Source organism: Podarcis melisellensis (genome assembly GCF_964234715.1).
Source record: "Podarcis melisellensis genome assembly, chromosome: 3".
In the NCBI taxonomy this organism is placed as follows: Eukaryota; Metazoa; Chordata; class Lepidosauria; order Squamata; family Lacertidae; genus Podarcis; species Podarcis melisellensis.
Genome location: NC_138530.1, coordinates 26,823,601 through 26,846,125, shown reverse-complemented (window position 1 = coordinate 26,846,125; position 22,525 = coordinate 26,823,601). Strand labels below are relative to the sequence as shown.

At 43.0% G+C, this 22,525-nt stretch overlaps 1 protein-coding gene across 10 annotated transcripts in view; it reads left to right on the top strand.

Annotated features, from left to right (window-relative positions):
- Window positions 1–15,477, top strand: part of LOC309365787 (spermatogenesis-associated protein 7 homolog) — a 56,319-nt gene extending 40,842 nt beyond the window's left edge. For 9 of the 10 annotated variants that reach the window (XM_081904268.1, XM_081904259.1, XM_081904264.1 and 6 more), the window contains 4 exons: window positions 1,338–1,384; window positions 2,986–3,063; window positions 5,064–5,121; window positions 14,598–15,477. In XM_081904268.1, coding sequence (XP_081760394.1) covers window positions 1,338–1,384; window positions 2,986–3,063; window positions 5,064–5,121; window positions 14,598–14,729 — 315 coding nt within the window. In that variant the 3' untranslated portion in view covers window positions 14,730–15,477. The remainder of the gene's footprint in view (window positions 1–1,337; window positions 1,385–2,985; window positions 3,064–5,063; window positions 5,122–14,597) is intronic. The other variant, XM_081904260.1, reaches the window with a different exon arrangement.
- Window positions 15,478–22,525: the final 7,048 nt, after the last annotated feature.

The following is a 22,525-nucleotide window of genomic DNA, read 5'->3' as shown; positions in this document are numbered from 1 at the left end:
TTTTCACTTATTTTTCACCAGATCAGAAACAGTGCAATTGTAACCCTCATGCTGTCAGAAGGTCCTTGATCCAGTGATGTCTTCTTTCAGCAGAACAGGGATGAAGGCAATTTTTGCTGATTCTTTCTCTGTCCCACAGCCCCACCTCACCTCCAGTGAAGCTCTGAAGGGTCCCTCAACCCTTTGGAGTAGACTGAGGGGTGGGGAGTGGGGTCAGGCAACTGCAGTAGGAAGGAGAATCAGCAGAAATCCCTTCCCTCCCTGTTCCACTGCTGAAAGTCTCCATTGGCTCAAAAAAACTTTCCAACAGCATGAAGGACACCATCCACCTTCCTTATGAACCTATTGTGACATTTGATCAGGGACTCACAGATTTTAAACTCTGAAGCTTATACAGGCAAACTCTGACTTGCAAAAGGGTTGCATAAGCCCACCCTTCCCCTGTTATGCCCTGCCCTCTTCCGGGTCAGAAAACGGCCTGCACATGCTTTGAGTGTGCACAAAATGGGAGCTGCCTGTACCTGAGCATTTGCCCTATTTTATTTAAAATAATAAGTATTTTTTGTTATCTACATCCAAGCAGAAAGCAGGCTCAGATTTGATATGTAGTGCACTTCTTTTGTAAACAATAAAGGTAAAGGTACCCCTGCCCATACGGGCCAGTCTTGCCAGACTCTAGGGTTGTGCGCTCATCTCACTCTAGAGGCCGGGGGCCAGCGCTGTCCGCAGACACTTCCAGGTCACATGGCCAGCGTGACAAAGCTGCTCCGGCGAACCGGCACCAGAGCAGCACACAGAACGCTGTTTACCTTCCCGCTAGAAAGCGGTACCTATTTATCTACTTGCACCTAATTGTGCTTTCAAACTGCTAGGTGGGCAGGAGCTGGGACCGAACAATGGGAGCTCACCCTGCCGCGGGGATTCGAACCGCCGACCATGCGATTGGCAAGTCCTAGGCACTGAGGTTTTAGCCACAGAGCCACCGCGTCCCTTATAAACAATATTGACATGTAAAACAAACAAACAAATAAATGTAAGGAGTGTGTGTGTGTTGTTTATATTATAAGAACAGCACCTGAGAGAGTTATGGTCAATTCTCAAGTACCTTTCCTCATACTGATTCCCAGGACATCTTCTCTGTGCATGCGTACACACTGTGTACCTTATGAGCTTCCCTATTAAAAGTGGGTACTTTTCTAGAAGCAAACAGTGGTTAGACCACTGTTGGTTCACATAATGCATCTAGCAGGAAGCTAGCTATTGTAGAATTACAAAATACAAGATTAAGCGATACTAGAATATAAAGCAATTGCTTGTTTTCTTTTTGTCCTTTCTAGAAACACCCACATAACTCAATTTCTCTTCACTCACTGCTTCTTGCAAAGTAAGTATATTGTACATTATTTAATAATAATCATAATAATAACAGCAACACACCCGTTCCTGTGTAATGCAATACTAAAAACCTAATGCTTATAAAAGATTCAGACAACCTGGAATATGAAGATAACTGAGTTAGAACTTCAGAAGAGGCCTGCTGGGTCACACCAAAAGCCAAATGGTTATGTAATCCAGCATCCTGTTTGCAGGACAAATCCTCTTTCTGTCTTTGTAATTTTTATCTTGTCAGTGATCAGTACAATATAGGCGTACAAGGAAAAAGAAGGAGGATGTCTCTGGTTCATAGACCGTAGTACAGTCAAAGTTGGATAAGGAGTTTACTATTAATGAAGAGTCTGGACTTATGTAAAACTGAAGTCTTTATTTCTTCAAAATAAATATCATTTCTGCTGCTGTGCTTCTCTCCTGCTCTAACTCCTTACTCTCTGCATTGATTTCCTTGCTGGTTAAGGTGTGTTCCCTTCAAACTATGTTTTTCTTTTGTGTCACTGACTTTCTCCTCTTGCCTTATTTCCCGATTCTCCCACTTAGTTCCCATATTGATGTGACATTTTGTGCCTCAGAGACAGAGCAGACTTAGCCTGCAACTGGTTCTATCTTGTTCTATCACTGGCAATTAAAGGATTTTAGTGCAGTAACTACATGAGGCTGTGAAGTAGCCTGTAAGTTGGCTGAAGGGACCAATAGCCCTAGGCCCCATCTGCAGTATACATCTAAAACAGCCCTGTACCACTTTAAACAGCCATGGCTCCCTGCACAGAATCCTGGGAACTGTAGTTGGTTAAGGGTACTGAGTTGTACTCTATTCATCCTACATAACTACAATTCCCAGGGCTCCCTGGGAAGAGGGATTGACTGTTAAACCACTCTGTGAATTGCAGCTCTGTGAGGGAACTAGGGGGAGGGTCTCCTAAAAACTCTCAACACCATTAACAAACTACAGTTCCCAGGATTCTTTGGGAGAGGCCATGACTATTTAAAGTGGTATGATACTGCTTTAAATGTATATTGCAAATGGGGACCTTTTTAGTAAGTTCAAGTTAGGCACATCTAATAGGGGTATGTGTTGGATTCAGATGACTCCTGAGTCCCACAGCAAAGTGGGGAGTCTCAGATAGATTTTTGGAATTCCAGAGGTGAAATGGGATCTCCATGACATGGCATGAGTTGAAGCCAGAGCCTCTGAAATGCTTCATGGTATTTGAAGCAATCACAACTTTAAAAATAAATAAATGCAAGAGTAACACCCAGTGGCGTAGCGTGGGGGGTGCAGGGGGGGGCCGGCCGCACCGGGCGCAACATCTGGGGGTTAGGGTTAGGGGGCGCAAATCCACGGGTTAGGGGGCGCAAATTACTTGCCTTACCCCGGGTGCTGACAACCCACGCTACGCCACTGGTAACACCTATTAGCTTTATTGTCGCATTCAAATCAGTGGGTCTACAAAATGCTTAAATTTGACAGGTCATGCCCATTGATCTGCCTTTCATCTAATGCACTTGAAGTTGCTAGCAAAATTGGTAACACATAAAAAGCAGTATTTCTTTAATTTACTTATCTTGGTATTTTGTTTCATGCTTCTGAAGAGAAGAAGAGTTGAAGTACCTTCAGTTTCTCCAGGAACTTGCAAGTGACATTTTGAGGAGAAGCTGTTTCCGCAAGGAGTGAGTACTCAGTTTTTTCTAATCGTTAATTAATTCAAGGGTGGCTAATCTGTGAACTTCTGAATATTGTTGGACTACAGTCCCAGTCAATCATGGGTTTTCAGAATTGTACCTTTCAGATATGTCTGTTGCAGTATAAAAATTCAAAACCCACTAGCAACACAGCAGTAATAATAAAACAATGGCAGACAATGCACTAGAATCATAGAGTTGGAAGAGACCACAAGGGCCATCGAGTCCAACCCCCTGCCAAGCAGGAAACACCATCAGAGCACTCCTGACATATGGTTGTCAAGCCTCTGCTTAAAGACCTCCAAAGAAGGAGACTCCACCACACTCCTTGGCAGCAAATTCCACTGTCGAACAGCTCTTACTGTCAGGAAGTTCTTCCTAATGTTCATAGAAAAGTGCAGTATTAAAAAGAAATGTTGCGAGTTAAATGCCTAAAAATTAACAGCGCACATATGTTGTCTGGTACCCGGTGAAATGATTTAGAGTTAGAGTTAGACAGAAAAGAAGCTTTACCTTACTGTTGACCTTTTCTTGCCTTTGCTTCTGTAAAGTCATTGATTATGTTCTCAAACGCTACGCTGCACAGAAAGACTTGCTTCTGCACTCATCAGCACCAAAGTGTTTAGTCTTGCATTCAGCATGCTTGCCCTTACTTCGTTTTTTCTTTGTGCCATTTTTGAAAACCACCTCTCGGCACTGAAGTTGGTGATGGGCAACCACAAGTAAATTCAGAGGGCAACATCTACATTTAGGAAAGCGCCCTCCATTTTGTTATCTCATATAATGTTTAGGGAAGGCTGTGGCAAACATGACAGTTTCACAAGACACTTAAACTGGGGGGGGGTGCTTAAGGAAATGATTTAACAAGGTCTTTGGGGTAACATTCTTGTAAATCTGTAGCAGCATTGAAGATGTTATCACTCGACATCTCAGTCAAATTGCTGAGGAATCGAAACTTGGCGAGTGCAACTTTGTAGGCACTAATATGTGAACTTCATGCAAGTGAGTAATCTATTAATAATTGGATAAAATGATTCTGCTCTGAACTTTTGACAGCCTTCCAAAACAACTTTATTCACTCATGCTTCATCAGACATGGGTTTGTGGAAGTGTTTAGTGTTTTTTTGCTGTTGAAGACATGATTTCTACTCATGACATCACTAAGGTCAAATACTTGTTCCTCAAAACTTTGAAAACTTTCACACAAAGTAGCAATGTAGGTGGTAAAATACTCCAGCAAATGGTCTCAAGCACAAATATCTAGCATTTCTTCTTGTAGGCTGACACTTCCAACATGGAATCTTTCAAGGATGGGTTCCCACAAGATAGCAATAAAGGCAACCTCTAGTTTTTCCATATTTTTCAACATTCTGTGTTGCTCGTTTTTTCTTTTTGTTATCCATAAATGCTTTTAAGTCATGCATATAGATCTCTACAAAACACTAACAAAGCCTATGAAACACACTTCGATCTCAACATCAGAAGTTAACATAGCACAAGATGTAAATCAACTTGTCAAAGTGTGATACATCAGGAAAAGAGTCAATAACTATAGAGGAGTACTTGGTAGTAATTATTTCCATGCACAAAGCACCAAGAATTATCCCCCGCCCCATTTAAGAAATAGAATGTTTAGGTGCAAAGCTGTACACATGCTGTCTCTGCGATCCTATACACACTTACTCAGGAGTAAACACTGAAGTGAAAGGGACTTGCTTCTGAACTGACATGCGTAGGACTACTCTGTAGATCTTCTTATGTATTACACAAACATAATATGTGAAGAAAACCTTAAAGTTGTTTCTATGGAGGTGGCTCTTACTTTTTTTTGATAACATTAAAGTGGAAATCCTAAGGAAGAAACAGGATTTCTCTTTACTGCTTTGAAAAATAGGCCAGCATCTATTTTTCTTGTTGCTGTTTTCATTGCTTTATTTTGGCTCTCTTTCATGTCTCTGCTGATGTACATTTTTCATTCTCTTTCTAAGGGCAGTGAGCCATGTATTTCAGATGCACACTAGAAAGAGAAGGTATGACCTTGATGAGGTGAGCATACACACACACACATTTGTGTCTCCCTGTGTGTGTAATTAAATGTGCTGTTACCAGCAGTGCAGTAGCCCTGCATCTACGTAGATCGAATAACAATATATACCATTTGGGGTGCTACACTTTTTAATTAAAAAGAGAATACAATTAGGTGCCTAATGAATGAATTAACAGCTTCAGAGTGGATTATATGTGATGCAGGCAAAAAAAAACCCCCAACCTCAATCCTTCCCTCCCCTTGGCGATAAACCGATAATGTAACTTAGCATTTGATGAAGTATGCAGCTGTCCAGGTCCTCCTTTAAGTGAAGGAAGGCCCTTATTGCAAAGCAAGCCTGCCACTATGCATTTCTCCTGTTTGAAGCAACAGATAAAGCCAGTTAGGATTTGTAATCCTCCAGTTTTAGAAACGAGTCAGTTAGATGCATGAGCTGAACTACAAAGCTTTGCCACCAACTTTGAAGTCCACTTGGCTTCAAAGGGCCTTCCTCGAAGCCTGCTTTGATGGTGCAAAGTGCATATTAAGAGGAACCAGGCAAATACAAGGCAGCACCAGGTGTGGCTGCATCTTCAAATAAAAATACAAAATGTTATGGGGGGATTAGGGAGGGACTCTTGTAAATCCAAAATGAAAACTTCATAGCACTGTTCGCCATAATGCAAATCTCAGTTAATGATGCATTCATTGGTCCAGTTCACACTCACCAGTGGTTTGATGTGAATGAGCAGTGTGCTCGTGCACACTTCTCAAAAGTGCTCGGGGTGCTCCTCCCCTGCTCCTGCTGCATGTCAAACAAAGCAATCCAGAGTCCAGCTTGTCTGTTTCCTGAAACAATCTTCAAATATTAGGTTTATTCGTTTGGAGAGAAACAAACCGAGAACCCAGATCTGGATGGTGGAGCAAGTCCAACTCTTGCTTGTTCTGTCCATGGTGGGGGATAGGGCTGCCATGTGACTGGATTTTCCCGGACATTACCGGGATTTGAAAGGCGGAAGTGACACCTCAGGGGAATTTTCAGGAGGTGGTAGTTTGTCCTGGATCTTTGGCAAGGAAAAATTATGTGTGTGTGTAAAAAAGAAAATCTCAACAACTTTCGGGGTGTCCTGGTTTTTACTTTTTGAAATATGGCAACCCTAGCAGGGGAGGAACACTGCAGGAACCTTTGAGCAGCATGTAATAGCGGCTAGTTTGGTGGGGCAGAACTGCAAAGTGTCCCTCCTAAGACAGGTGACACTACAGTTTACTGCCATGGTGTGGAGCAGGGTGGCTCACTCATGAAAATCTTCTGTATCCCTGCCCCCCAAACCCTCTGCTCACAAATGTTTGCAGTTGTTGCCCTCCTGTTTATGCTTATCTAACATAAACTGATTTCCTGTATAGTCATTATTGCTTTAAAATGATTCCACAATTATGGGACACTGGGTCATGACTATTTTCTCAGCTTCTGGAGAACATTAGACGAGGCCTACTGAGTTCAGACCAAAGACTTATCTAGTCCACTTTTCTGTTCTCATCGTGACCAACCACATGCTTTCAGGAAGCCCACAAGGATCTTATTAGGGCTGATAGAAAATTCCCTACCCCAATCAAATACCCCAATTCACCTCATAGAGGGTGAGTTAGAAAAGGGCATTTTGCCAATTTCCAGGAAGATGAGATAATTCTGAGAGGAGGGAAGAGTGTGAATTTGCCTTAGGTATGTATTTAGTATGGTGGAGCAGTGGATTCCTTCTGATTCCTTGTCTCAGGGGGCAGGGGGAGAGTAATGGAGATTAGGGAGCTGACCAGCCAGAATGAAAGCTCTGCTGATGGAGCACTGATGAGTTCCCTGCCCCAAAAAGATGCACTATGTAGGTTTCCACTATGATGTTCCACCTAGAACATATTTCTGGAGGTGGGAAATTGTGGCCACTGGCTGCTCATCAGAAACCACTTGCCAGCAGAACTCTTGCAAGTGGCTGGCCAGCTAAGTGTCCTCCCATAATGAACATAGAACAATGACCGCTCCCCGCTTAAAACGGGGGGACCCTTTGCGTGGACGTGCGCAGCCCCTAGATCTGGAGCGGCTCCAACAACATAGGCTTGGCTTTGCCTTCCCTCAGGTGGGATACCTGGAGGTCTCCGCCTACCTCAGTCAGTTGTCCAATCCCACCTGGGGGAAGCGTTGCCAAGGAGACCAGGCCAGGTAGGGGAGGGATTACCTGCCCACACAATAGAGGGAGGATCTTACCTGGGAATCCAGCACCAGCACTCCAAATTGCCAAAACAAACTGGGATTGTGTGGGTGGGTTTTTTGTTTTTGTTTTTTTGTTATGCAAACCAGGAAACAGCTGCAAATTGCACTAGATATCCTAAAACCACAGGGCTGTCTCATCTTGTTGTTAAGCTCTAGAGTTCTTCGACAGTGTTCCCTGAAACAAGAGGTTATGTGGGAGTTAACTATGTTCACTATAAAGGACGATTAAGAGGTAATCTAGATAATTGCAAAGTAATTAGGTTGTAGAGAGGCTTCGTGTCATTCTAAGTGGAATGGGTAGTTTTGGTGACGGTAGTGTTCAGACATTAGTGTGAGTAACAGTTAGTGGGCTGTACAAAATCTGTTAAAGCACAATCAGGGAAGATTTTTAGGTTATTTTTCTTTTTAGATAACGGTGCTTCGCAAAATGGTTCATCAAAATGAATGGATTTATATTTTCACTGGCTAGGCAGTTCTGAATTCACCCCTCTTGAAGTCAAAACCTGCACTATGAAACTTGGGTGGGTTTTTTCTTCTTTCTTTGTTGTACCAAAGTTGGATATTTGTTAGCAGAAGGACCGTAGCTCAGTGATACAGCATCTGCTTTGCAAATGATCCCAGGTTCAATTCCTGGCAGCTCTGGGCTGGTGGAGAGCCCTGCCTGAAATGCAAAAAAGCTGCTGCCAGTCAGTGTAGACAGTACTGAGCTAGCTGGACCAACAGTCTGACTTGGTATAAGGAAACTTCCTATGTTTCTATGTATATACAATGGTATCTCTGTTTTAAAACTTCTCTGTTGATGAACGTTTCAGAACTCGGAACTCCGTAAATGTTTCCATTTTTGAACGCGCCTCAGAAGTCGAACTTTCAAGGCGGCTTCCATATCGAGTTTTCAGTTTTGAGTTTTCTGTTTTGAGGCTTCCATATTGAGTTTTTGGTTTTCAAAAGTTTCAGAACTCAAACGGTCTCCCAGAACGGATTATGTTTGAAAACTGAGGTACCACTGTACATTATTGAAATATACTCGGAGTCGAGAGTGGATTTCATGCTCTTTATTCAGCTCATAGTGGTGAGGAGGAATGGAAGTTCCCCCAGAATGTCTGCTTTATATACATTATTTACACAATGGGCCCCACATGATTGGCTAATTCCGGGATTCACCTGTAGGCCAATCAGGATGAGGATTCACTTCCACCTGGAGCTGGATTGGGTGGCTCCTGTGGACCAATCAGACTGCTGCATTCTGAATCCTATTCAACTCAGGTGTATACCCCGTTGTGTCTGTGTGTGTTTGTAGCTATAACTGTTGCGGAAACACACAAAAGGTGAACATTCTTGAAATGTTCCTTTTCTCCTAGAGAATATTCTGCCCACCCCACACAAAATTACTTAAAATCCAGACACCAAAACATTTGGTGCACTTATAAGTTCTTTTTATGACAGGATTTTAAGCACTTCCTTAGAACTTAATCTAGTTAATGGGTGTTTTAAAAAGATGATGATGATTTAGGATACTTCTGCTTCCTTCACAAGCCATGAATGTTCCCTTCCATATGTTCTTGTGTTTTACATATTCATCAAAAAATCCACACGTTTTTGTCTAACATCCTCTTATTTGATTGCACTCCCCTATTGTATGTTGTATATTGACAGTGCAACCCTATGCATGCTTACTCAGAAGTAAGTCCGGCTATACACAATAGGCCTTATTCCTGGGTAAGTGTGTTTAGGGTTACAATCTAAGTTGCTCTACTTGGACACTGATATATGTTGAAGTCTACTTTTCATTGTCCTCATAAAGAGTCACTTGCAGAGCAGAATAATGAGCCATTAAAGAACATTTATCACCTGCAGCCTTAGAATCTATGACTTGAACACATTTCAGCAGAAGAGGCCATAATATGCCTGTGATAAATATTTCTGAGAACTTTACTGAGCCTACCTGGGTAAGTAACGCCAACAATCCAGCAAAGCAGAAAGAGCTTTCCCCCTTTCTTTTTTTTAAAAAAATTAGCCACCAAGATGTATCTGTAAAGTGCACACTACTTTGTGCAATGGATGGTAATAAGCTCAGGAGCTGCAATCCTGGTTTGTTTTCTGTGAGGTGTCTTTCTCGGTAAATTCTTTCTGGGAAAGCTGTGGAGTTAAATGAGAGGGTTGCCTCATATTGCTGCTATTTGTGTAATGGCTTTAAACATACAGCATTTCAAAAGTCCTCCCTCACTCAAAACTACGCAAAAATTATATATAACTGAGTAAGGTGAGGGCACAGCAGTTATTTTGCGGCTTCTGTGGTCTGATCGCGTAGCTCAGCATTTCTCTCCACATGAAACAAGGGGTCCCACTTTTATTCACTGGATTTTCTGCATTGGCTGGGGTTTGGATTTGATGACCTTTGAGGAATCTTCCAATTCTGGCATCATCATTTTTGTCCTGCTGTTTTCTTTTTGAGATTTTAGTTTGATGTATTGGATTTGTTTTTAACTCATTATTATATTGATCACCTTGAATAGTTGGGTAGAACAGAAAGGTAGGGTGGCTGCATTTTAAATAAGTCACTAAAATATTTCAAGTGTTCAGGAAGAGAGATGTCTTCACCCTAAGTAGCCATGCCTTTCCTCCCATTGTTCCCAGTCAGCTGCCTCCCTATTTCCAAATGTGCCACATTGCTAAGGAAAAAAAGGGGGGGAAACGAGAAAGCATAAAAACTGGATCATCAATAGCCCAACTAGCTTTGAAACTACAATTAATCCAGAATGCAGCAGCTAGACTGGTGAGTGGGAGTGACCGCTGAGACCATATAACACCAGTCCTGAAAGACCTACATTAGCTCCCAGTACATTTCCGTGCACAATTCAAAGTGTTGCTGCTGACCTTTAAAGCCCTAAACGGCCTCAGCCCAGTATACCTGAAGGAGCGTCTCCACCCCCATCATTGAGCCCAGATACTGAGGTCCAGCTCCAAGCGGCTTCTGGTGGTTCCCTTCCTGTGAAAAGTGAGCTGGCAGGGAACCAGGCCTTCTTGGTAGTGGCGCCCGCCCTGTGGAACACCCTCCCATCAGATGTCAAGGAAATAAACAACTATCTGACTTTTAGAAGACCTTTGAAGGCAGTCCTGTTGAGGGAAGTTTTTAAATTTTGATGTTTTATCATGTTTTTAATATTCTGTTGGGAGGCGCCCAGAGTGGCTGGGGTATAAATAATAAATTATTGTTATTAACAATTTAGTGTACTGTCTATGAACATAGAGGATGTACTTTTGGTATTACGACTTTGTAGTCATTTCTATACTGCTCTTCCATGTATTTTAACCAATTACCTATATATACTATTATATTAGTAAGCGTCGTCATCGCAACATCCTAGGAATCCACAGATTAATTATGTGAAGAAGTACTCACAGCTACCCTGTGGAAGGGACTATTAAAGTCCCTAAATGAACCTAGGGTTTCCACAGCAACCAAAGCAAAGTGTCCATTTAAATCCCAAAATAAACCCATTTCCCCCCCCGTCAGACAGTCCAGGCATACTAATATAGCCTAAATGCGGTCCTGAAAGAGAATAATATTTCTGCAGTGCCAGTGAAAAAGAAATAGCTATTTTTTTGTTCATTGTGCATAAATATTATGTTATTTTATTTTATATACACACATAGAATGGATTAGCTCAGCTGGACACAGCTTAACTTCTGAGTCGGCAATGATAGTTACAGCTGAGATTGTCGGTTTTATGTAATGAGAATCTGTTGAACATTGCAAGTGTTTTACAATCCACACAGGCACAATATAGCATTGTTTGTTTCTCTGGACAGGAAGCAGTAAAGTTAGGCTTGCCATACATCCAGAAAATTCCAGACATGCACAGTGGTACCTCAGGTTACACACGCTTCAGGTTACAGACACTTCAGGTTACAGACTCCGCTAACCCAGAAATAGTACCTCGGGTTAAGAAATTTGCTTCATGATGAGAACAGAAATTGTGCGGCGGCAGCAGTGGGAGGCCCCATTAGCTAAAGTGGTACCTCAGGTTAAGAACAGTTTCAGGTTAAGAACAGACCTCCAGAACTAATTAAGTTCTTATCTTGCGGTACCACTGTACAGAAATTGGATTCCTAAAATAGCATCCGGGAAAATTTGTTGGATGTTAAGAAATCTCTGGAATTTCCCGAATGTATGGCAACCCATTCCCCCCCCCAATTTTTGTTATTTATTTATTTATTTATTTCCTGGGGAGGCTGCCCCCCAGCAGCAGTAGAAGTGACAAAATGTCACTTCCCTTAGCCGGGGGGGGGGGGAGAGAGAGTGAGGAGGCTGTGGAGAGAGGAAGGCGACACAGCGGTCTAGCCGCCCCAAGCTGGTTGAAAAAGGGACCCCGTGCCAGGGGTGTCCCGCAGAGTCATGGTGGCAGAAGCAGCTGCTGGCATGGCCACCTCGCCTAAGGGGGTTGAGGTGGCGGTGTTAGTTCGTTTCACCCATCAGGTACATGGCGGCAAGCACATCCTCATATTGCCAGGGTGGGCTGCAGCCATTCATGGCCACCGTCCACTTCCAGCTGCAGCACCGTCAAGGCGGAGATGGGGGCGGGCAGGGAACAGTGTGTGTGTGTGCGCAGGAAAGAGTTTAAACAAGACCTGGATAGGCCTGGAAAGCGAGGGCAGCAAACTGTGAGGAAGGGGGACATAACCAGCTGTGGTAAGTTCGAGGTGGGGGGGGAGAGAAAGGTTGCAGTGCCTCACTACACATTTCTGAGGGCTATGGGGGGGCCTAAGCAGCTGAGTGGGGTGTAGTAGAGAGGAAAGTAAGGTGGGGGTCGTGTTGAAGAAAGGGGTGCAATAGGGCCTGGCCATTTTCATGGGGGGGTGTCCCAGGGGTTTTTCACGCTTAAAAAAAAAGTTTTGGGGAATCCCTTCCTTCCTTGCTCTAATAATAAGAAGAATTGGCACATGGAGATGCTGAGGCTCAACAACTTTGGGAGTGTCCGGAATTTTACATTTTTAAATATGGCAATCCTCGTAAAGTAGAACTTCGTGAAGTGTGAAACTAAGCCAATGAACAGTCCATAATTATAGTGCATAATTGTGAGGGTCGGAAATGTAATGTGTTAACTATCAGTGTTGTTCTCAGAGCAAATAGATCAGTTGTGTTAACTAATTTTAATATTGGTTGTATTTTTTTATATGCTCAGTCTCCCATACAAAAAAAATACACCTTCATGCAGCTCATTTCCCTCCCACGATGATGGCCACCAATTTGGATGGCTATAAGAGAGGATTAGGCAAGTTTGTGGAGGACAAAGCTATCAGTGGCCAGAAACCATGGTGGCTATGTTCTTCCTCTGCGGTTGGATGCAGTATGCTTCTGAATGCTAGTTGCTGGAAACTCATGCTCTCAGGTCCTCCTTGCAGGCTTTCCACAGGCATCCGATTGGTCACTGAGAACAGGATGCTGGACTACATGGGCCACTGGTTTGATCCAGCAGAGCTTTTCTTATGCATGCCTTCTCCCCCGCCCTGCTCCACCGAAAGGTTCTTTACTTTTTATTTTTGCTGCTGCTGCTGCAAGCAACAACAGCTGCCACCGTGTTGGCAGCCTAGCTATCATTCTGTATCATTCATACTGTACTGAGCCTAGTGTCATTCCAGGATGGAGGGCAAGGGGTTTGTGTTTGTCTCTTGCCAGAAAAAAATAGCGAATAATATTCAGAGAAGGTTCTGAAAGATTGTCACCTTCTCTAGAAGAAGTGTAAGAGAGGAAAATCTCAGAATATTTCTCGGGGGGGGGGAGTCTTCTGAGAAATTTCAGCTCAGCTCATTGCTTCCAGGATCGCACCTGAATTGCCTCACATATGACAATCAACACCAGCGCGGTGTAGTGATTAAGAGCGGTAATCTGGTGAACCGGGTTCGCGTCTCCGCTCCTCCACATGCAGCTGCTGGGTGACCTTGGGCCAGTCACACTTCTCTGAAGTCTCTCAGCCACACTCACCTCACAGAGTGTTTGTTGTTGGGGAGGAAGGGAAAGGAGAATGTTAGCTGCTTTGAGACACCTTCGGGTAGTGGGATATCAAATCCAAACAAGCGACTTCCATTCAGGGAGATTCTTTGGACATTTGAATTTGAGCAATTGTTTCTGTGACATTAATAAATTTCAGGCCTCCAAAAGTACATAATGGAAACACTTGCAAATGAGGAAACAACCACAATTGTGACAAAAGATGGATTTCTTGTTTTTTTGTTTCTTCCTCATAAATTGTTTCTAAGGGTATCGGGTAAAAATTTAGATTGCTGCGTACTGCTCTTGATATTAAATTCAGGAGCCAAGGCTGAGAAAGGACAAGGAAGGATTTGCATTATGATTCTTGAATAGCACATTAAGTCAGATATTAAACAACAAAAATGGATCTATAAAATGCAGGGAAATGTGGTGAGGGGGCAGGTGAACTTTCTGGGAGTCATGCTGGCAAGACATAGGTCTGTCTATGCCAACCTGATGCCCTCCAGATGTTTTGTTCATTTATTCAAAAGCATTTCTAAAAATCTACCGGTAATTTAAAGATTTAAAAATATTTTGAATATTTAAAAGCAGTATACAAAACTAACACGAATACAATAAAACAATATCATAAAACAGCATTATAAAAACATGTAAAAACAATAGTTCAGAAACAGCAGGATTGTGGAAAGTCTGGACAAAAAGATACGTAATCACAAGACATCTCAATCAAGGAACAGATGATTCATATGTGGCAGGGAGAACAACATTCAATGGTTACCAGTTCATTAAGGGAGGGGACTGTCTCTATTGCCTTGAATGAGATAGTGGTACCACCACTCTTAAAGAAGCTGTCCCTGGACCTATTGGTCTGGACTAATTACTGACCACTCACAAATACTGCCTTTTTAGGAAAGGGGTTGGAGTGGGCCATGATGGGGCAGATGCAGGAATTCATGGATGACATGGATTCTATAGAACCATTTCAATATGTGTTCAAATCAGCCTTGCTCACTTGGATAGATGATAGTGTAGGTGTTGGCATATGTACCCGTTCCAGAATATCTAGAGGCACTGTTTGACAGCTGAAAGCTCTTTGAAATTGCAACGAGGCCCATACAGAATACATTCCTGTTGCCCCGCATTGTTCAGTTACAGGAATGTAACTACAGTACATATGTGTGTGCAACACTTTTATAGCCCTGACAAACTTTCTCTTCACCCCCCCTTTTTTTTGTTTTAATTAGGTAAAAATGCAAAGAATTTTTCAAGCCCTGAAGGATGATTTGAACATCTGCCCTCATCTGCCAGATTCTCCTGTCTGTTACACTTGCTTGAAGCACAGGAGAAGCTGTCTCAACACAGCCACCACTTTTTAAGTCACAAATGGTCTTCTGAAGCATCGGACTCAAACAAACATAACAGACTTTATAATAAGAGAGGGAGGAAATTTACAATGTAAAGAGCCATTCAGAGTACTGTAAACATTAATGAAACTTAACTTGAATCATTGTACTATCTGAAGAGAATTGCGGTTGAATCCTAGATTTCTCCTTGCAAACATTTTTTATATTCTATTTCCTAATAGTTAACTCATTCTGACTGTTGGTAACAGCATCATCCTTACACAAAAGGGAGTGGTCAGTGGGGGAACTTGGGGGAACTCTAAAAAACCCTGAGGCCACTGGTCAGCAACTATCCGAACAGCCTCATTCCAAGGATCAACTTGCCAGCTGCAGTATTGCTATTTTCTAGATGAAAGCAAAAACAATTCTGATCCAGTCTTTGTGCTAATTTTTCCTGGAATGAATAATGTAGGAACTCATCACTGGCTACTTCCAGACACAATGAATACATCATTCCTTCCTTCACATCATTGAGTATAATTTTATGTTCTGAAAGAAGTTGGTTTGAGCAGAATCATGTGAATGAGCTAACAAGGACATAAATTGAAGGACCAGGAGGCACAAGGAGAAGCTGAAAATGAACTGGCTGCATTTTAAAAGTTCATTAGGAGAACTGTACAAAATGAAAAGAAGGATGCAACTGTTTCAGTCAACTGTGGTTAAAACTCAAGCTAAGTATAATGAAATGGTCATGATCATTAAAATGATTTTATTCTCTCTGTCTCTCTCTCTTTGGGTGGCCACCGTGAGAACAGAACACTGGTCTAGATAGGCCATTGGTTTGAATCAGGTGGCTCTTCTTATATGTTTTCTTTTTCTAGGGTACCATACAGTCCAAAGTCGGGCTGTATTGCTATGTCCACTTGCTTCTAAATAGACATGGATAAGGCAAAGGTAAAGGGACCCCTGACCATTAGGTCCAGTCGTGGCCGACTCTGGGGTTGCAGCACTCATCTCGCTTTATTGGTCAAGGGAGCCGGCGTACAGCTTACGGGTCATGTGGCCAGCATGACTAAGCCGCTTCTGGCGAACCAGTGGTACCTATTTATCTACTTGCACTTTGACATGCTTTTGAACTGCTAGGTGGGCAGGAGCAGGAACCGAGCAACGGGAGCTCACCCCATCGCGGGGATTCAAACTGCCGACCTTCTGATCGGCAAGCCCTAGGCTCTGTGGTTTAACCCACAGCGCCACCCGCGTCCCTGGATAGGATTGGCTGGATAGGATTGTACTAAAAGTATCTCATCCTGCTTCCTACCCCTCTTCTGAAGATGCAGTATCAATTTCCATCCAAATGCACTGACTACTAGAAGCAGGTGAAAAGTCAAAGTTTGGACTTTGAGCAATGTTAGTGGATGAGCGTTTGACACTCCTAGGTGCATTTTGCAACAAGGAATTTCATTGGCGCGAACAGTTTCTGAGCTCTGGGTACAGTACAGCTCCTGAGAATTCAGATTAAACTACAGAATGGAAGGAAAGGAGGACCTTTTTCTGCCTCCCCACTTCCAGCTATTCTTTGAAGACTGGAGAAGAGACCCTCTTAAGAATATTAGGGTGATGGGCAGGGGAAGGACAAGACCATGTGGAAATGAATGTAAGATTTTAGCTGCAGTTCATTCATTTTCAGCTTTGTATTTTTGTTATAAAAAAATGTGCCTAGACATTCCGCTGTTGCGCTCATAACCTAGGTACAAGGTGCAATTTAGCTCCTAGCTTTCACATCTCAGTTTCTAACACTGGAGTGAGTGAGTGAATGGATGGGATTTACCTAGGGCAGGAATCCCCAAACTCGGCCCTCCAGATGTTTTGGGACTACAAGTCCCATCATCCCTAGCTAACAGGACCGGTGGTGAGGAATGATGGGAATTGTAGTCCCAAAACATCTGGAGGGCCGAGTTTGGGGATGACTGACCTAGGGAGCCCTGTCAGCAGGAGGCTCACACAAAAACTTCTGCTTATGCCATGGGGCTTTCCCTCGCTCCTCCCCCACAACATGCCCCCCAAAATTGGCTCAGGGGAGTTGGGGGAAACCCCATAAAAGCACAAGGGGGAGGATCATTCCACCTGACAGGCTGAAAAGCTTCTGCAGACAGAACATTCGTAAGAGTGTGATATTGGATTCCACCTGGAATATTTAATTATTGCAAAATTTCTGTAACTGATGAACACTGTGAGGTTGGAACAAAGCTATTACTACACACACACACTACACAGTTGCAAAAGACGTAAAAGAGGCACATTTAGGCGCTGAAGGCTAAAAAGAAGCTTAAATGTTTATCGCAAGAGTCAGATTTACCCCAGTTCTTTCTGCCTTTCCTGACTTAATGAGCCATTGGCCTCAAGGCCCAAGATCTGTTCAGACAGACTATTTAATGTTTATCATTAAGTTCAGCATTCTGCTGTGCTTAACTGTGCTTCTCTTGTATTTAGGATCTGTTTACTAGCATATTTAGAATCAGTATAAATAGGATGGTATATCCCTCGGAGATGAAATGTATAATGTGCCTTTCTTGAACCTTTCCCATTTAGATGCACATATAATATTACTGACCTACTGTTATCTGCTGCCCCCAGCTGTCCTGAGATGATTTAGGAAGATTATCCATCTGGTGCATATGGAACGCTCGTGTAGATGATCCTGGGTGCCGAGTGAAAAGATGTGTGGGTTTTTTCTTTAGTGGAGAGATGTTTGGTGCCAAGTGTGGTGGAGTGCCATCATACTCTGAGGGACAACCCCCCCTCCCAAATAAAGAAACCAGACATATTTCTGGAAAGCGTAGCTGAACCAGTATACAGTACTAACTTGTACCAACAATTTGGTGTCAGGTATCTCAAAAAGAGTGTAGTAGATTAAAAAGTCCATACCGGGGGTGAAAATGACCATATCATTTGGCATTTTTCTGCAACTAATTCTAAAACAGGGTGATAAAATCAGGGTTGCCCTGCCCATGAAGCCTGGTGAGGCGGCCACCTTGGGTGGCAGAAGCCCAAGAGGTGCCCCCCACCACTGGCAATATCTTACTGAAATCTCACGAGATCTCGCGGGATTTCATCAAGCTCACACACTACTGCCACTTAGTGACTGCCACACAACCCATGTAAAAGAGGAACAAAAGGGCTGTTTTGGAAAGTGTCCCATGTCTGGGCTCACTTTGAAGAAGAAGAGGAGTTTGGATTTGATATCCCGTTTTATCACTACCCGAAGGAGTCTCAAAGCAGCTAACATTCTCCTTTCCCTTCCTCCCCCACAACAAACACTCTGTGAGGTGAATGGGGCTGAGAGACTTCAGAGAAGTGTGACTAGCCCAAGGTCAACCAGCAGCTGCATGTGGAGGAGCAGGGAAGTGAACCCGGTTCCCCAGATTACGAGTCCACCACTCTTAACCACTACACCACACTAACCCCAGACCCCCAAAATACTGGAACACACCCTGCTCCCTGCCAGGCTGGTTGTTATATATTAGAGACAGCTAAAAAAAACCTCATCTATATAGTTAAAGAGAGAGAAAAAGAGAGAGATTCTTATTTGTATATGTGACATCATTATAATTCCATTAATGTGAGCTGTCATATAGACAACTCTCTTTGGCTTCGTTAAGGGGTTTTCCGAGCCCACGCAGGAAAGACAGAAAAGGAACGAGCTAATCTTGACTATTTTCAAAAGGACTATAAATTTATTTAAAACTGCGCGGTGCTCCTGTATAATTGCCAGTATAAATCAGAATAGCTCTATTAAAGCAAATGAAATCACTCTGATTAAAACCAGCACAAGTTCTAGTTCCAAGACGCAGGCAATTCACGTCCTCATACAACAACTTATGTCCTTGCTTTCCAACTGCTGAAGAAGGATCTGCATTTGCCTAACAAGGGCATTCCTCTTGGGAGCAAACTCCGACTGCGGTTTACAAAATCCTTTTTGCAGACCCCATTTAAGCTCCCAGCCTCTTGTTACCATCCCTTTTTCCATTGACAACGACCATCCATTCATCTTTAGAGCTTCTGCTTACATACTGATGTTAAATCCAATAAAACAAAGTAATAAATATCCTCCCCCATCCATATCCTCCCTTCTTAATGTGTCCATAAATTTCTAGCCAAGACTAGTAGGTAATAACACGTACAAAGCTTGCACACATTAAAAAAACAGCGAATGAAAGTAAGCCGAGACATGGGCTATATCTGACCGCTTTGCTCAGATGATGGTCAAGCTCCCATCTGCAGGATAGGAAGCAAAGGTGTAGGTGGGTTCAGGCATGACCCAAGACCAGATTTCAGCTCAAAAGGATTTATTGCAGCAACAGGAACAAGACTGACAAACAGGGGTACTTGGACCAGTATATTTACCTTAAAGGTAAAGGTAAAAGGTAAAGGACCCCTGGAAGGTTAAGTCCATGCAAAGCCAACTAAGGGGTGCAATGCTCATTTCGCTTTCAGGTCGAGGGAGCCGGCATTTGTCCACAGACAGCTTTCCAGGTCATGTGGCCAGCAGGAGTAAACCACTTCTGGGGCAACAAGACACCGTGATGGAAACCAGAACACACTGAAATGCCATTTACCTTCCTGCCTCAATGGTACCTATTTATCTACTTGCACTGATATGCTTTTGAACTGCTAGGTTGTCAGGAGCTGGGACAGAGCAGTGGGCGCTCACCCCGTCGAGGGGATTCGAACTGCCACTCTTCTGATTGGCAAGCCCAAGAGGTTCAGTGGTGTAGAACACAGTGCCACCCACATGCCTTAAGCCGGCCACGGCAAAACACACACCCCACCTGTGATAGGTCGCCTTAATGCTGCAATTAGCAAATCACAACAATGGCCCTATCTCAGCAGGGATTGGCTGCCTGCCAGTTCCTAACAATGTCATTGGAGGGTTTTAGAATCCTCTCTGCCTTTTGTTATGCAGATGGAGCTCCAGGAGGCCTTAAGGCCTAGGCCTGCATTGCATGCATACAGCCTGACTTTGACCTCCAATGCCTGCAAACATCACCACCACCACCTTAAATCTGCTCTGGACGATCTCCCAACCCTTGAGTAAATTTAGGGGTTGGGGGACTTTTCCTTCCTTTCCTGTTCCACTGACTGAAGCTTTAACATCAAGTGAGCAACACCACTGAATGGATGAATACATACATACATACATACATACATACATACATACATGATTTCAATTGTATGCCACCTTTCCATAGTTCAAACCATACTCAAGGCAGCTTGCAACATTAAAAAAAATGCATAATTACTAACATAACAAAAGTAGTCATAATGAATAAAACATCAAAAAGTACACAACACAATTAAACAATTTCCACATAATGATACAGTGGTACCTTGTTTTTTGAGTGTCTTGGAAGATGAATGTTTTGGTTTGCGTACAGAGAAAACCCAGAAGTAAATGCTTCTGTTTTCGAATGTGCCTCAGAAGTTGCCACAGCAACTTTCTATTTTTATATTAATATGTTAATAAACAATGAGTGTGAAATGCATGGGGAGGAACAAGTGCACAACCCATGAAATGGGGGTGTCCTGTGTCTTCCTCCTTGTGGAAATATCACTAGCAGCAGGCACATCAACCCGTAAGTAGTAACCATTGTACAGTGGTACCTCGTGTTACAAATGCCTCAGATTACAAACGTTTCAGGTTACAAACTCCGCTAACCTGGTACAGTGATACCTCAGGTTACAGGCGCTTCAGGTTACAGACTCCGCTAACCCAGAAGTAGTACCTCGGGTTAAGAACTTTGCTTCAGGATGAGAACAGAAATTTCATGGTGGCGGCACAGCAGCAGTGGGAGGCCCCATTAGCTAAAGTGGTACCTCAGGTTAAGAACAGTTTCAGGTTAAGAACGGACCTCCAGAACGAATTAAGTTCTTAACCCGAGGTACCACTGTACAGGGCTTTTAAAGTTCAAAATATGCCAGCAGATGTCACTGTTGCCCTATGCCTTTCATTGGAGAAACCTGCCAACCCCACATACAAAAATGTCCCAAGAACCGGTCCAATATGGGTAGACTATGCAGCATCTTGTAAGGCCAAATTGCTAGTCAGGCAGCAGGCTAAATAAACACTTTAGTTTGCATAACACAGTGTAGCCCTCTTAACTTTTATGTACAATATGGCCAGAGGGTCCAACTCTTGTATTTTATTTTTTTTAAATAATGTTTATTAAAGTTTCAAAAAATTACAAAAATAAAGAAAAGAGAGAAACAGAAAATACAAAATACAGAAAGAAAAAATAAAAACAATTATAACAAATCCATCTTTCCATGTCTTATCTTTCATTTACTTGTTTCCTTGACCTCCTCACACCTCCCTCTTTTGTATTCTAGTTCAATTGGTTATTTCAGCAAATCCTTTCCATCCTTGTTTTTATCTTACTAATTTATCTTAATATATTGTAACTTTACATTCTGACCTGTTAACAATCCAGTATTACTTAACACTTTATAGCATTACTGCTAAAACCACATAACTTCATTCCAGCATCCTTCTAGCATCCCTTAATTTTACAATGTTTCTGTAGATAGTCTTTAAATTTCTTCCAGTCTTTCCAACTCTTGTATTTTAAATGGCAATTCCAAGCTTGCAGGGCTGAATATTAACATTGGCTGAGGCACGCAAGCGCCATTAGTTTTTCTCCCCCCCCGCCGAACCAATGGCTATTATTAATTAATTTCATATAGTGCCCTATACCCGCAGGTCTCAGGGTGGTTCACAGGATTAAAAAACCAAACCAAACCAAGAAAGGAGATTCTGATGACACATCAGGAAGAACTTTCTGACACCAAGCACTGTTCCTACAGTGGAACAGATTCCCACAAGAAATGGCACACTCTTCGTCCTATGAGGTTTTTTTGAACAGAAAGTTGGATAGCCACCTGCCATGGATGCTTTAGTTGAGATTCCTGCATAGCAGGGGGTTGGATTAGATGACCCTCAGAACCCCCTCCAACTCTACAATTCTATGATGGGGTTTCCTACTTCTTGCCGAGTCTTTTGCCGCTCCAAGCTGCTCCTCCTGTTTCTGGACAAGGGAGGGAACAGCTCAAAACGCCTGCTAAGAGGCTCCCACCCCAAATGAATAAAGCACCTCTGGCTGTGGGCAATGCCTGCTGTTCCTCCTTGGCTCCTGCTTTTGAAAGAGAAAACGCAGAGAGGGAGAGAGGTGTGAGCTTGGTGCACTGGCTTTCCAAGGGTTAAAATGAACTGGGCTGGATTTCTAGAATGAACTGGAGGATCAGTGTGTGTGCTTGGTGTGGGAGCTGTTTGAAACACCAAAGTGAACTCCTAGGTAGGCAGAACTGTTTACCTTAGAGTTGCCATATTTCAAAAAGTGAAAATCCAGACACAGGTTGTTGAGCTTTTTTGCCAAATTCTCCCTCTCAAAAAATTCGCCAAAAGCTGTTCACGAGAGCTATGACTGGGAAATTCTGGACTAATGGCAACCCTAGAGTTTACCGTTTTTTTGATGCTTGTCTGCATTGATTTGGGAGAAACAGGTCTGGTTCACATGCAACACTTTACTGTTAGGGCAGGGGTAGGCAACCTAAGGCCTGTGGGCTGGATGTGGCCCAAATGCCTTCTCAATCCAGCCCACGGACGGTCCGGGAATCAGCGTGTTTTTACATGAGTAGAATGTGTCCTTTTATTTAAAATGCACCTCTGGGTTATTTGTGGGGCCTGCCTGGTGTTTTTACATGAGTAGAATGTGTCCTTTTATTTAAAATGCATCTCTGGGTTATTTGTGGGGCCTGCCTGGTGTTTTTACATA